Source organism: Scardinius erythrophthalmus, assembly GCF_964197995.2.
Source record: "Scardinius erythrophthalmus genome assembly, chromosome: 21".
Taxonomy (NCBI): Eukaryota; Metazoa; Chordata; class Actinopteri; order Cypriniformes; family Leuciscidae; genus Scardinius; species Scardinius erythrophthalmus.
The window spans coordinates 23,631,711-23,648,572 of NC_138241.1; the positions used below are offsets into that span (position 1 = coordinate 23,631,711).

Genomic DNA, 16,862 nt, shown 5'->3' on the forward strand with positions numbered 1-16,862 from the left:
AGCATTTACAAAATCTAGCATAATTGCACACGGTGATATGGAAACGATTTTGTATGCATACATTCAAATCCCAGTAAGTGATATTAAAAGTTTCCTTTTCCTCTTCAAAGACGGCACATTATGTCTCCTCTTTTCCCACCCATGCCATGTAGTCTGAAACAATGTACATTGTTTCCCAATGAGCGATGTGATGTCACATAGCGGTTACAGCGAGTTAGTCCTCCTCTGTGGCTGATGGAGTGCCGAAAGGGGAGGGTACTACTTTGTCACAGACTCCTATGTAGATTAACCTTTCAATTAGTTGTTATCAGGTTCCCTCTGCCTACGCGTGCGTTCATCTTCCGAATGAAACAAGACCCCTTTGGATTTATCAGGCTACTTTGTGCATATATCATCAGCTTCGCAAATAAGCGTGTTTTTATTGCTTAAACGAGGAGTGTGGAGAGATCGCGCGAGGAACTTAAAGGTAAATGTTCGCTTTGCCAGCGTTGTCGGGCATTTATCTCGGCGGTGTCTTGAGTGGCTTGTTATCGGTGGCATGTTTTAATCGTTCAAGTTTAAGTTGAGTGATGTAACTTGACGCGAGCGGAGAAATTAATTCGGGCTATTAAGGTTATTGGGTTACACGAACCGCGCAACTATCGCAAGCTACGGCTTGACCCGCATAAATGGAATTTTCCAGATGCTATCTGTTCTCTGTTGCTTGATCTTGAAATATGAGTGCATTTTGCATGCTTTGGACATTAGCGAGTAAACGACCAACAGTCGTCTTTGCATCTTTTTTAGTGTTTTAGAATAACGGGAATGATTTTGCCATCATCGCCAGACATTCGCAGGATTTATAAATGTTGCCTATTTGTGTGCAAGCTACCTTCGTGAGGATGTACGCGCGCTCGATAGTTCATGGCCTTCCATGTCTTTTGTAAAGTGCAAACTAAATATTATATTATATCACAGTGCACACAGTACTGGGAATGCCAAGGATAACTTGGACTAATTATTCACCATTACATTATTCTCCAAAAAGTGTGACTAGGTCGATCTGCTCATATTGCAGTGTAGTGCGATGCTCATAAGGGGGAGCCTTCTTAAAGGTGTAGACCGAGTTTCGGGTGATCTTACATTAAAGAGCCATCAAGTAGTTTTAAACTCATTCGATTACATGATGATACAATATTCCCGCTATCCCGCTATTCGTCTCATTCTGACTGAATAGCAAGAATCGCATTTCCATAAGCAGTACGGACTAAAGATCAGTTGTCACATTAAAGGGATAGTTTTATCTAAAAAATGAAAATACTGTCATATACAAGCACTCGGGTTGTAATAGTCCCGTACGACTGAAATGTGATATGTAGAATGACGGCCATCAGTTATTATTCACTTGCATATTAAAAACAAAAAAAACAAAAACATTTAAAGTTAATAATGACCGAGACTATCATTTTCTCACATTTTGGCTAATATCTCCTTTTATGCTCCACGGAAGAAAGAAAGTCATACAGGCTTGGAAAAAAACATGCGAGTGAGTAAATGATGACCGAATGTTTAGTTGTGGTGAACTATCCCTTTAAGAGGCGGGTCAAGTGATTATTGACAGATTATGAAGCCAACTGATTCCTCGAGAGGCCGAACCGTTTCCTTGTGATTGACACTTTGATTATCAAACCAGGGATAAGTATTTGCCCTTTCTAACCAATATTAAAGTTTCTTGGGCGGGACAGTCTTTGTGAAGGTAAGGTTTAATGAGACTCCATTGGGTTGTAATCAGTGTCATGTCGGATTCATGTAAACTACAACATTGTAACAAAATGGCGTCTGTTTAGTAACGCGACCGGGCATAGCGGCGAAGTCACCTGACCTGTCCACCGTATTAAAGCGTCCAGAAAACAAGGTTTGCGAGACCGTAGGTTAATTGACGCGTTGACTTTGTCATCATAAATTATAGATAGTCATCTGTCGGAAGTAGTCATAAAGCATAACCTAATTTAGCCAGCTTTAGCTTAGCGTGCTAGACTTGAGCTCCGGGGCTGTTTAGAAAGCCGATGCTGGAGATAAGAAGCCGAATGCTTCTGAGATTCGCATGACTTTAGCTCACTATCTCGGCTTTAATCAGAGGACTCGAGCTGAAGTACGAATGTCAGTATGTGTTTGTGACGCTGTGTTTTCTTTTAGCTGTCAGAATTTGAGAGGATGTTGCTAGACTCTTAATGTGAAATGTCATGGCTAAATCGTAGTTTGTGACTAAAGCTGGAAGAGTGTGGACGAGATTACAAAACAGATTAAATAAGTGTCAAGTCTTAAACAACGCTGTATTTTGTGCTTTTAAGTTTGAGTTTAACACCACAAACGAGTGAGTGTCAGTTGGTCAATAATACTTTGTTATACCATCGGTTGTTCTATTTTTATATGATCCACTAACACTTTGTGTGCTGTCATGCCTCCCCAGTTAAACTCGAGTTATTTGGTTGTTTTGCTGGCTAACTGAGTTGCGTTGTTCAATTATTTACCGTAGCTTTTCTTGGATCTGTTTAGACCGGATCTAATGTCTCAGAGGAATGATTCAAGTGTTTCCCTCAGTATGTGTGCGAGGCTTTTTATATAACAATATTATGGCAGATAAGTTGTGGTTGAGTTTACACGGCCGCTGCTGGCGAGCGGAGGAATTCTTCACCTGCTGGCTGCTCGCAGCACTGTTCTTCCTCTGCTAATGCTGTTTGGGTTTTTACACAATCAATGAGCTTAATAAAATGTTATATTATCCATGGCATACTGTAATTGTAGCCTGTAGCTGAATGTACAGATATTATATACAAAAAGTATAGTGCAAAAATTGAGTTGTCAGTGTTTTGTAGTGAAGAACGATTGAGCTGCCTCCCTAGACTGTATATGGGCGTCCTAGACATGTGCTGCTGCTTTCAGGTGTGGGTGTGTGTAGGGAGATTTTGAGTACCAGTTATAATATTCTAATAAAGTGGCTCACATTTTATCAAAGTGTGTTTTAACATGTTCATTTTTAATCTCATGGTTGTACTGGACTGGTTTTGGACTGTTGATTTTACCTTTGTGTGCATCTAACGTGTCAAAATCGTCTATACTACCAAACTAATTGGAATTCCTTTAACAATAATTTATTGTTGTATTTTTTTTTATCAAATTAGTGTCAGATGTTTTGAGGTTATAGTTGAATGTGCTTTGAAAACTGTCATTGTTTTTCACTTTGAGATATAAGAATCCATATGTGTTTTTTAAGGAGCAGGAGTGTTGGTTAGCCTAACCCTCCAGGTCAAGTTTGCCATTCCCATGTAACTAGTTCTGGAGTGGTTCCGGAGAGAGAGTTTGTTTCTTTGCAAAGTAACATGGATTTTCTGTTTTTCTTCTCTTCACACCCACAGGTGTAACTCAAAAGGATTTTTCGGCTAGTCTTCTGACTGTGGATTTTACAACGACAAGGGATTTTTTTATTTTTGACAAAAGGGAAAAGAAATGAGCCAGTCTCATTTTTGAGGAGTTACATCAATCCCATATCCTGTCCGGCATGTACTAATGGCTGGTTTTTGTTTGTTGATGCATATGGTTCGCTCTTAAAATAAAGGAATGTATTCATGGATCACACCTTAATGAAACAACTTATTTCACCATGGTGAAACTGGCCAATCCCCTGTACACAGAGTGGATTCTTGAGGCTATTCAGAAGATCAAAAGGCAGAAGCAGCGGCCTTCTGAGGAGCGGATTTGCCATGCCGTCTCAACCTCACACGGACTAGACAAGGGTGTTGTACTCCAGCAGCTGGAGCTCGCTGTGAAGGATGGATCCATCCTTAAGGTTACCAGCAAAGGGTGCGCTTCGTACAAAGACCCGGATAACCCGGGAAGGATTGCGGCCTTCAAGCTGGGAGGCTCTGGCTCGGTTTCGGTTGGATCTGTGATACCTGCAGGAGATCTGCGTCATGTGGATTGGAATAAAATCCTTAGGAGGGCTATCGAAGGTCTGGGCGTCCCGGCTGGCTCATCTCTAAGGAACATTGAGAGATTCCTTAGAAGCCAGGGTGACTTGGTGAATGTTGTGGCAAACCCCAGGTTTCAGCAGAGGCTGAGGCTAGCTGCTAAGCGGGCGGTTAACAACGGGCGGCTGCTCAAGGATGGTCCGCTCTACAGGATGAACAGTGGTGGACTGGGAGGAAAAGCTTGCTTCAGGAGTTTGGGGTTCTTTGCTGTCGACCTCCCACCTGTGACACTACTCCCTCATGAGAGAGACCAGGTACGTCCAGAACTTTTTGTATCTATATGGGCTCTGCTAAAAAAGCTGTGAATGTGTGTTGTTGTTTGTTTTATAGTTTCTGCAAGTGTAAAGTCGCACAACTTCTTTAAAAACAACTTTTACCCATTAATATGAACAACCATGGGAACTTGTTTTCTTTCTTTTTTTGGGAACCTCTTCATTCAGTACAAATCAGATTTGTGGCTAGGGGTGTTACAATATAATATAAATACATCATGCATCGTTGATAGTGTCAGTGGGCCTCAATTATTACTCTAAAGAAAAAAGAAATCATCTTACAACAGGGTTCGTGTGATTCATGAAACATTCATATGCCACCAATCCCGTCTTGACAATGATCGTACATTGATCAATTTGGCGGCTGAAAACAATCTACATTTAAATATTACGCCCCTAAAAATTCACGCTTTCAAAGCCTTGCCCCTAGAGTTTATGACATGGACTTAACCCAGCCAAGAAGAGGAAGTAATTTCATGAAAGAGAAATTGATTTTACTCCAAAAACACCCTTTAACCTCATAATTGCAAACAATTACATTAATTTATGTGTATATTAAATACACAAAACATTTTCAAACATTATAAACACTAGCCTATAGCCTAGGCTAGTTTAGTTCCCCTCACTCCTCACTAGGCCTATATTTAGCCTAAATCCTTTAAATATAACATTATTCAGAACAGAACAAGAATGAAAAATAAATAGCTATATATTGTTTTATTTTATAGTTTAAGATAAATTATATATTAAACTATAAAATAAAACACACATTAGGCTATAGTGGCATTCTTTATAAACAACAGACATCAAGCCAAAATTAATTTATTTAAAGTGAAACTGAAATGGAATTGGGCTCGCCACTCTCATTCAGCAAAATCCAATATCCATGTAAAACATCATTGTTCACATGCACAAACATTTGTTTGGGCGCTGGGCACTGATTTTACAGCGGACCATTTAAATGGAGAAGTGTAACTTATGTTTGGTTGACTGCATTTTAGTTTGATAATGGCTGAAATGTCATATTAGCAATGATAGAACTGAAATGTTGTGTGTGAGTGTGCGTGCAATCAGTTTGATTTAAAGGTCCCGTATTATGCCCCTTTTCACAAGATGTAAAATAAGTCTCTGATGTCCCCAGAGTGTGTATGTGAAGTTTCAGCTCAAAATACCCAACAGATCATTTTTTACAGCATGTTTAAATTGTCATTTTTTGGGGCTCAGAAAAACGCGCTGTTTTAGTGTGTGCCCTTTAAATGCAAATGAGCTGCTGCTGGACGGCACAGGGGGCGGAGCTTCATGAGCTCGCGCTCAGTCTCTCAGGACAATTTCATCTCACGGAATGATGATAATATCAGAAACTCTCAGTAACGGTGTTCATTTCGAGTCGGACAATAATGCCTGCAGAGTCAGAGTGCTGTATAGAGATGGAACAGGTATGGTAGGGCTGGGAAAAAAATCGATTTGATTTAAAAATCGAGTTGGTAGGTCAAATCGATTCATATTTTCAAAAAATCGATTTTTTAGATTTTTTTTCTCCCAATACATACATTTTGCATTCGCCAAATCTTCCTTCAGGGTTTCCGTAGAACGCTCCCTGCGGCGCAGCCCTCGATGCTTCACGACATCACGACAAAAAGACTAGCATGTTTAATGTTTTAACGGTCCTCCACGACGACGACGACGGCGCGCGCGTGAGTGAGGGAGGGAGAGTGTGTGTTCGCGAGTGAGTGTGTGTGACTGTGTGTGCGCGAGAGTGTGTGTGTGTGTGTGTGTGAGAGAGAGAGAGAGAGTGTGTATGTGCGAGTGAGTGAGTGAGTGAGTGTGTGTGAGTGTGTGTGTGTAGGCTATGTGAGTGAGCTTGTGTAGCCTATATGTGCGAGTGAATGAGTGTGTGAGACGGCTCGCGATGTCTGGTCGTAAAACAATGTGTAGTCTGACATGTTTCTTGTCCACGACATGACAAGATTTTTAGGAGTCAAAATCGTGTAATCTGACAGTGACTATCGTAACAGACAAAAAAATCGTGTAATCTGAACCAGGCATAAGAGTTACCTGAGGATTTGTTGTTGTTTTATTAGCTCAATCCAAATACAGTATAAATAATTTGGATGTTTAACAATCTTTGTTGCACACTGCACAGTGACTTTTCAGTTAGAGAAAGGGTTTGCCTTTGCAATTTTATGTTGATGCACTTTAATTAAATACAATAAATATATATTTTTAAAATATATTTACAGTTCACAGTTATTTTGTTTTAAATGGGGGGAGAAAAATCTAATCGAATCGTAAATCGAGTTTTTTATAAAAAAATCGCAGATTTTTTTAGGGGAAAAAATCGCCCAGCTCTAAGGTATGGTTTAGTAGTTTAATTACGGTTATTATAACGTATTTGTCATCTGCTTGTATGTATCCATTATTTATTAATAGCCTACAAGTCTGCTGTCTGAATGATGATCAAACATATACTGATGAGTTTAATAGTTTATTGTACATCACACAAAAGATGAAGCGTCAGTTTTTTTACTTCAGAAAATCACCGTAAGAGCTGAGTAAACACAGTAAGTTATTAAAAGTGCGCAAGTACATAAACGAATTTCGGTAGAGTTGAGGGAGCATTCCTGTGGGCGGAGGTTAGTCAAAAAACTGTTCTACTGACGTCTTTAAAGAAGGAAGTAGAGGGATGTAGTCCAAACGGGCCGTTCGATGTAGTCAACTTCTGTTAAATAAAATATCTCGCTTGTCATTGAACTTTGAGCTTTATAATTTTACAGATATTATTTATACTCTAACAACAACATTACACACTAACTAAAGTTTGAAACATGGGATCACGAAGAACGGGACCTTTAATAAATTAAAGAATAGCCTACAATGCATTAGAGTGTCAAAAATACGAGCGTAGCTTACACTACTTGTTGCACAGTTTTTTTTGTCTTTTGTTAATCTGCTAATTAAGTTAAATAAATATTAGTGTAGTCCTAGGCCTGTTTTATTCCTTTTTGTATAGTTCAGTTTCTGTTTTTCTGCACTCACAGAAGAGATGCTGGTGCGCGATGTGACGAAATGTGAATCCTCATCTATGCTGCTTTTTGCGCATGTAAAGCTAAACCCTTGTGGGGAAAAAAACATTGGTATTTGTAATGGGACCCAGACACCCATCTATTCTAATTTAATTTCTATCTGACAATCTATTCTAGTCGTTTAACAGTTAGCCTAATGATTGATTTAATGAGCTTCGGTTGTCAGACTCGGTCAGGAAAATAATTGAAATGCTCAAAATGCTCATTACAATTCTCCACCAGATTTACTTTGCTGCACGCAAGTTCACGCTAACTTAAAACTTTCGTATACAAGCTGAATCCTGACATGAGATTTGATCGTAGCTACCACTCACCTCCATATTGATAAATGCCAAGTTTTGTGTGGAAACGGTTGAACGTTTGTTTCATAAATGAGGCATAGTAAGTATTGTTTATAGTTCTCCCAAAATGAAAGTTTCGACAGATTTATTTTAGCAGTGGTTCCCAAAGTGGGGGGCATGGCAAGGCTTAAGGGACAGTGTGTACAGTCAGTTGATTATGCAAATGAAACGTCTTCAGGGTGATACAAGATGATACTATGAAATTATTCCGCTTATTATGTGGCTACTTATCACAAAAATAAATAATTGAACACAATATTAATTTGACATTTTATTAGCTACCTCAAGATGTCTGTTTTATCAGTTGTAGCAGTTGTTGTCTTGGAATAGCAGACCGCTAGGTGGTGTGATTGAAGAAGCAGAATTGAGTATTACAAGGAGCCTTGTAAAAATATAAATCAATAATGCATGGTTCTGCGTTTGCATAACTCCGTAGAATACACCGGAATGCGGCACAGCACTTTCTGACAGTAAACTGATGTCCGTTCTATTTCTGCCATACTCCAAGTGCTCGCACAACTTCTGCCGCAAAGGATAAATAAATTTGGAACGTTCGCTTTGTCATGTCCAGTGTAGACAGCCTCAAGACGACAATATGATGAGGCACATCTCACCCTCAGATTCACCAGTACAATGGTGGCTAATGAAGAGAGAACAGTGTGTTGTGTGGCTCATAATATTAGCATTTGGCAGTATGAAGCCGAACAAGTTAAGATGCCGCTTAGGCTACGTTTACACGTGGCCGGCTATTTTCATAAACGGACATTTCACCCTCTCCGTTTTCAAAAATAACATCATGCACACCTGTCAGTTTTCAGAAAAGTGTTAAAAGTTTACACGAACCTGTGTATATATGCCGTCAAGAGCATGCCAAACCTGTAGGTGGCAGTGTAACAAGAAGCTCAAGCCCACGTTAGCCAATCAGAATCCCGAAAATAGCAACAACAGCAATGAATTAGCCTACATAATAGAGCGGCTGTATTTGCAAATGCAAACAGACGAAAAGGGTTTGCACCAACTTAAATGCGACTGCTACTCTGAATGCATCCATGATCACCATAGCCAAATGACAATGTAAACATAGGTCGCACTTTTGACGCATGTGCAAGTTATGTCGCATACTGTGACGTCGACTGCCTAACTCAGATTTTCAGATTTTCTCAGTTTACATGCACAAAGTTTTCCAAAATCTCCACTCTGGCCGGAGTTTTTAGAAAGAATCGTTTTCAGAGGCGAATTCTTCGCTTGCGTGTAAACGAAGGGCACAAACGAAGGGAAATGTCTCAGTTTTTCAAAATAACCATGTACATGTAAACAGGGCCATAGTGACTTCAGCAGGGTTTCAAATGCCTAGTGTACACAACAAGTGTCAGGAACAGAAATACTCCTTCCAAAAATACTCGTTGACATGAACTATCTTACCAAAGCCACCAACATCATTCAGAGGTTGTATCATCTAGGAACTGTAGGAAGTCACTTGTTTGTAGCTTTTCAGGGCTTAACTATACAAAAGTGGCTTTTTTGTCCTAAATTGTTGAAATATCTCAAAACCATAGCCCAACTCATTGTTTTGGTAAAGGGTTTCTTCACCATTCCCCCCAAACCGCTTTGTCATCCCCATGAGTGAACTTGGGTTTGATTTTAACATTGTGTGATTGAAATGTTCTGTGAAAAATGAGAAGACCATGTTTTTATTCCTAAATCATCTTTGGTTTGCTCCAAGATAGTTCTCTAAATGAGGGCATGATATGCTGCAGATGTTGGAGTAGCTGTGTGTTATTTGACTGAGGGATCTTTTGCAAGTTACTGTGCTTGAATGTTGTCCTACAGCTTCATAATCTATACCTTTCTGCAATGATTTTTTACCGGTGCTATTTCCATATTTCAAAATCTTAAGTCAGCATGAAACAGCATTTGCAACCTATTGTACTTTTGTAATGTAAAACATTTCCAGTGTATTTAATGAGTGAAAATGTAGAATGTGACTTAATTTGATCGTTTAGAAGTTGGTTGGATTTGTGACAAGTGGCTGTTATGTGGCTGAATGGAGCTGGTTGGAGGAGAGTGGTTGATTGAAGTAAGAGAGATTTGTGATGTTAGCAAGTGCTGAAAGCACTTGGGTTTTTTTTTTTGTTTTGTTTTTTTTTTGTTTTTTTTTAACAGAATTGGAACCATGCGCACTGATGAAACATTCAATAAGACCATTATTGTGTAGTAATGAAGTAAATGGGTTTATTTTGATTTTATGTTGAGTTTACTTTGAAAGCTTAATGATGGAGATGCCTACGTTGTTCTAGGCAAGTGTTGAGCCCTGTTGTGAACTCCACTCTCTGAAGTTGTAAAACCCCTTCTGGTGTCCTGCGTTATGATTATTGTTTTCAACTGGGACCTTTTCTGGGACCTTTTCTGACCTCTGTTCCTTTTCTTTGATATATATTTTTTTAAAAGCTTCAACCATAATATAATACTTTTTAGATTATTCCTACATCAGTCATGGCATTGCAGATTGTCTTCCAAACTTCATATACATAATTTTTCTTTCCATTTGGGCTACGTATAGTTGATAAGTCTTTCTTTCATGTCACACATAGTAAGACACAATGAAGCAATAGTCTATAGACCAATAAAAATGTGAAGATTGTCAATCACTTGCTGGTCACTTAAGGTCCATACTTGGTGGCTCTTAATGCTCTTTTCCTACAGTGGTCAGTGAACAATCAGAGGCCATTTGGTAATCAAATCTTGGAGCACATTCCCTTGTCCACTTCGTATTGAGTTGCTCTTTGAAAGCAAAAGCTTTTGGTTTCCATGCACGGGGGCCTGACTGTTGCTAAGCAATGTGCTTCATTGACCCTAGGACATGATAGTATGGTGCCAGCCTTTTTTTTTCACAATCACGGAGACGGTCTGCCGTCTTGCAGATGGTTCAGGGGGACTGCAGTGGTGGGCTGGCTGCTGATTAGCTCAATGCATTAAAAGAGCTCTTTTGTTGTTAATTGTGTGCTTGGGGACTGGTCAGTCTGCAGCTGCTCCAGGCCTCTTTATCATATTCTGTGATGGGTTAAATTATGAGAAAAGAGAGGGCCAAATCCGGCTTTCTTTTGTCCCATTAGCTGGCAGGATTAAATTTTGCGTTGAAGGTGTATTAGATCTCATGGCTGGCCTCTCTTTTTGACGTTCTTGAAACTCTTGCTTAGTTTAAAAGATAGTAATTCAATGAAGGTCTGTTAAAGCTTTGCTGATTACATCTGTTCATCAGTAATGGTGTTGAATCAGTACTAGACCACTGTTTACCAGCTGTGGCTGATGCAATTTGCTCACTTTCTAGAAATTTCATCGATATTTTGGCCTTAGCAGTGCATTTTACTTGAGTCTCCGTAAAAAACCTCAGAATATTGCCATGAAAGTTTAGTTTAGTTTTTAACCAAAAGTAGGCTGCAACTTAAAATGAATCAAACAGTCCGGTTGGGACTGTAGAGGAGTGATGCCAGGGGTGGTCTTGTAAACCTTTGAGTTTTACTTTGTTTTACCTGAACAATGGTGTGGAACAATACATCGCTATGAAAGATACATCGAAAAAATGACTAACGATACAACGGATCGATGCAACGTGTAAAAAATGTATACAATGTTTTTCAAGAGACGTCTTTATTTTGACATCTTCACGCAATGTACGTCACATTGCATTAACAGCGCCAACGTGCATTCTCGTTTAAACTCACCTGTCAGGGTTCAACAACACTATTGCCGCGGGTTGAAGTGACCTAGCTGTAGATTTTACACATTGCACATTTTAGCTCAGAAACCTGAAAGACTTCTTGACTGTTGTCATATCATAAACTTTCATCAATGACCCTGTAAACTTTTTTTTCCCATTATTCATTTTTCTTTATTATTTAAAAAACTAAAGTGTATATTTTGTTGTGGATGTCCCAATTGGGATACAAGATGTGCAATTTTTTTAGAGAAATGTTCATGTTACATATTTTGGTTGCATTTGTGACTTAATAAAAATTTAACTGGTTGTGTAGGCACATAATATTGTTTGATATACCCTTGGATCGAATTGATCAAAGCCTAATGCAGAGTTTTTTGAGGTATTGACAAATATCGTATCACTGGCTATAAGAATTGATATCAGAACGTTTTGTGAAGAACCGTCGGATTTACACCTCTACTAAACAAGTTAAATAAACTTAGGCAAATACTTAATAGTGATTATTGTCATTTATATTTTTTCAGTCCCTTTTTATGAATATAAAGCACATACTGTGTTTTTTACATTTTATATACATGTAGCCTAACTATGCAGATCTGCAATAAATATTAAGTATTTAATCAAATGTTTGGTGCTAATCTGAGTTAAAAGGTACACATTTCTGAATGGTGTCAAAGTGGTACACCACCAAAGTCTTTGGTGCATGTTGCCACTGGTTGGTTGCTAGTTGTGGTTGTGCTAATGACGTTTATAACCATCTTTCCACTGTCTTCAATTCCATTGGGAGGCCTAGTTGCTGTATTAAGTAGCTCTGCATTTGTATAAAGTTTTAAGTCTTTGGTGTTGTGAACGGGGCTTTTACTGATGCAGCTGTACAAGTCAAGTCAAGTCAAGTCAAGTTTATTTATATAGCGCTTTTCACAACACAGGTTGTATCAAAGCAGCTTCACAGTAATAAATTAGAACAATACATCAATGTTTGTTTCTAGTGGAACGTCTACGTTCGGTAATGCTGATCAATAGTATCGTTGATTGATTAATTAAATTAAATATCCCCAAATATCCCCAACTGAGCAAGCCAAAGGCAACAGTGGCAAGGAACCGAAAAACTCCATCAGGTGACCTAATGGAGAAAAAAAAACCTTGGGAGAACCCGGGCTCAGTCGGGGGCCAGTTCTCCTCTGGCGTTTATGAACTAGAGGTCGGATTTAACTGTAGAATTAAAAGTATTATATGAATGCCTGGCTGAAAAGATGCGTCTTTAATCTAGTTTTAAACTGGGAGAGCGAGTCTGAGCAACGAACAGTATCCGGAAGACTATTCCAGAGTTTTGGTGCTAAATGTGAAAATGCTTTCCCTCCTTTGGTGGACCTAGATATCCTAGGTATGACCAAAAGCCTCGAATTTAGTGACCTTAAAGAGCGCGATGGATTATAGGGCGATAGAAGATCCGTTAAATAGACTGGAGCTAAGCCGTTTAGGGCTTTATAAGTCAGTAGCAATACCTTGTAATTAATACGGGACTTTATAGGTAACCAATGTAGGGATGATAAAATCGGTGTTATATGATCATATTTTCTTGATCTAGTTAGAACTCTAGCGGCGGCATTTTGGACTAACTGTAGCTTGTTTATTGAGGATGCAGGACAACCGGCTAATAACGCATTACAGTAATCTAGTCTCGAGGTCATGAATGCATGAACTAACTTTTCTGCGTCAGAAACTGATAGCATATTACGTAGCTTAGCAATGTTTCTAAGGTGGAAAAAGGCTGTTCTTGTAACATATGAAATATGATTTTCAAAAGACAGGTTGCAGTCTAATATAACACCCAGGTCTTTTACTGTAGAGGATGAAGTAACAGGACATCCTACTATGTTAAAGTTGTATTGTGAGAGGTTTTGTGGGTGGTTTTTTGAACCGATAAGTAGTACCTCTGTCTTGTCTGGATTTAATAAAAGAAAATTATGCGTCATCCAATCTTTTATATCTTTAACACACTCTGTCAATTTGGATAATTTAGCGTTTTCATCTGGCCGTGATGAAATATAGATTTGAGTGTCATCAGCATAACAATGGAAACTAATTCCATGTTTCCTTATAATATTTCCAAGTGGTAGCATATATATTGAGAATAATAGAGGGCCTAACACAGATCCCTGCGGCACTCCATAGTTTACTGGAGTTATGATAGATTTTTCTCCATTTAAATAAACAAAATGGTAGCGGTCAGATAAATACGATCTAAACCAGCTTAATGCTTGTCCTTGAACACCAGTATAATTTTGTAGTCGATCTAAGAGTATTGTATGATCTATAGTATCGAACGCAGCACTAAGATCAAGTAAAACTAATATTGAGATACAGCCTTGGTCAGAAGCTAAAAGTAAATCATTTGTGATTTTAACGAGCGCAGTTTCAGTGCTATGATGCGGCCTGAATCCAGACTGAAACTTTTCATAGGTGTCATTTTCTTGTAAGAAAGAGCCCAGTTGAGCGGACACAACTTTTTCTAGTATTTTAGACATAAAAGGTAGATTTGAAATGGGTCTATAATTTACTAGATTATTCGGATCTAATTGTGGTTTCTTAATGAGAGGTTTTATAACTGCCAGTTTAAATGTTTTTGGAACATAACCTAAAGATAAAGACGAGTTAATAATATTGAGGAGAGGCTCTTCCACTACAGGTAACACTTCTTTCAATAGTTTAGTTGGTATGGGATCTAATAAACATGTTGTTGTTTTAGATGAAGTAAAAAGTTTATTTAACTCTTTTTGTTCTATAGTTGTGAAGCACTGTAATTGTTCTTGCGGCGTGATAATTGAGGCTGAATTATAAGGCGCGATTGAGGATTGAACGTTTACAAGTGTGGTTCTGATGTTTTCTATTTTCTCAGTGAAGAACTTCATGAAATCATTACTACTAAACTGTAATGGAATACTTTGTTCAGGAGACATCTGTTTATTTGTTAGTCTCGCCACGGTGTTAAATAAGAACTTAGGATTGTTATGGTTGTTTTCTATTAGTTTGCGTAGATGCTCAGCCCTGGCCGCTTTTAGGGCCTTTTTATAACGTGACATACTGTCTTTCCATGCGATTCTAAAGACCTCTAAGTTGGTTTGTTTCCATTTACGCTCTAAATTACGGGTTTCTCTCTTTAGAACACGCGTAGTATTGTTGTACCATGGTGCTTTACTTTTCTCTCTGACCTTTTTTAATCTAATGGGCGCAACAATATCCAATGATCCAGAGAGAATGGTGCTCATAGTGCTAGTTAATTCCTCAAGTTCATCTGTTTGTTTGGGTTCACTGAGCAGCTGAGACAGATCCGATAAGCTGTTTGAAAAATTATCTATGGTGGATGGAAGGATTGTTCTGCCTAATCGAAAACGCGGCGCAGCATGATATATTACAGGAGTACGTAATATGCAAGTTACCATGTAATGGTCAGTGACATCATCACTTTGTGGAATGATATCTATATCGGTTGGATCGGTTCCATGTGATATAATTAAATCGAGTGTATGATTAAATCGATGAGTCGGTCCGGTAATGTTTTGCTTGACCCCAAAGGAGTTTAATAAATCTGTAAACGCAGCCCCTAACGCATCATTTTGATTATCTACATGGATATTAAAGTCTCCAACAATTAATGCTTTATCGAAGTTAACTAATAGGTCTGAGAGAAAATCTGCAAACTCTTTTAGGAAATCAGCGTAAGGCCCAGGCGGTCTATATACGGTAGCCAAGGCTAGAGATAATAGGGATGTTTTTCGAACATCTAAGAGCGTAACATTTAGTACAAGTACTTCAAATGAAATAAACTTATAACCCGTTTTCTGAGTAACATTGAGAAAATCTCTATAGATTGTTGCAACACCGCCGCCACGACCATTCAGACGGGGCTCGTGCTTATAGGAGTATCCTGCTGGAGTAGACTCATTTAAACCAAAATAATCATTTGGTTTAAGCCAGGTTTCAGTAAGGCAAAGTACATCGAAGCTATTATCTGTGACTATTTCATTTACAATAACTGCCTTAGGTGTGAGTGATCTAATGTTTAGAAGACCTAGCTTTAAAAATTGTTTTTGATTACCAATAGCAACATTTTCTGGTTTAATAACAATTAGATTTTTTCTAGATCCTGCAGTAGATTTATGATTTGATCTCACTAAACGAGGAATAGACACAGTTTCTATGCAATGTTCTACACTATTTATATCAGTTAAATTGGTGCAGCAGAGACTATGATTTGAACTTTTGTTTACTAGTCAAAAGGTATTTAACATTTTAACAAGTACCGAAGAATGTTCTAAACTACTCTAGAGTGAACTCTTGCAGGAAAATAGCTTGACATGCTTAAAAGGGTCATCGAATGCCCATTTTCCACAAATTTAGGGCCCTATAAAATCCGTTTTATTTTTCCCCAAATTCCATTTTTTCTGTTTTAATTTTTGCAAATTCCGTTTTTTCCGTGAACATTTTTGGGAATTCAGGTTTTTTTTGTTGGTTTTTTTTTTACCCTTTACTGTTATTTTAGTTGTAAAAAGAGTGTTTTTAATGTTAATGATTAAAATGTACACAAGTAAAATAGGAATGACCCTAAATTTATTGAGGTAACAAACAAAATTCTCATTTTAAGAGGTGTTAAATGTGGTTTGGTTTGTTTACATTAGTGAATGTATTAGGCTAACTAACATGAACCACGAGCAATACATTTGTTACTGTATTTATTAATCTTTGCTAATCTTAGTTAACCCTAACCCTGTATTTTTATTATGTTACTTCACACAGTGGATTAAGCTAACTAATGTTAACAAATACAACTTTTCATTTAAATAATGTAGGCTACTAAATGGTGAAATTAACATTAATAAAGATTAATAAATGCTGTAGAAGTGCAGTTTATTATTAGTTAATGTTAACTGATCTAGTTAACTGGAGTTAAATAAATGGAACCTTATTGTAAAGTGTTAACGATTTTGTTATACACCGAACCGATTCAGTGTTGGACAGATCAGTTGTTTTAACCATTCATTAAAGTGAATCGGTTCAAATGAGTCATTAGTTCGCGAATCGGACGTATCATTAGCAGACTTGTACGCGTTGTGTGATTATCCCGGCAGTTTTAGGACATCGCACAAGATTTGTCAACACAGAAAACATTTCATCATTGGATAGGTTTTGTTTAGTTTATTGAAAGTGATTTTTATCTCAGCTGAATGGGCGGAACGCTTTTCAGAGAAGGCAAGGTAAAAAAAGTTTTGTTTTTTTTGCACAATTCACACCCAGCGCCGGTAGCCTAATTCAGGAAAAAAATATCCGAATGCTCCACGTGAAACTTCGTTCTTCCGATCTTTTACCATTGTGTCAATTCTCTATTGATTTAGATTAATAAGCGCGAGGGAGTGAGAGAGAGCAAGACAGTTTGAAGACGC

At 38.1% G+C, this 16,862-nt stretch overlaps 1 protein-coding gene across 3 annotated transcripts in view; it reads left to right on the forward strand.

The window, feature by feature from the left end:
- The first annotated feature begins 280 nt into the window (after positions 1–280).
- The window catches only part of kat6b (K(lysine) acetyltransferase 6B), a 48,176-nt gene continuing 31,594 nt past the window's right edge, over positions 281–16,862 (forward strand). For 2 of the 3 annotated variants that reach the window (XM_081350244.1, XM_081350246.1), the window contains exons 1-2: positions 281–466; positions 3,396–4,261. In XM_081350244.1, the coding sequence (XP_081206370.1) occupies positions 3,641–4,261 (621 nt within the window). In that variant the 5' untranslated portion in view covers positions 281–466; positions 3,396–3,640. Of the gene's footprint in view, positions 467–1,769; positions 1,895–3,395; positions 4,262–16,862 lie in introns of those variants that run through there. The other variant, XM_081350245.1, reaches the window with a different exon arrangement.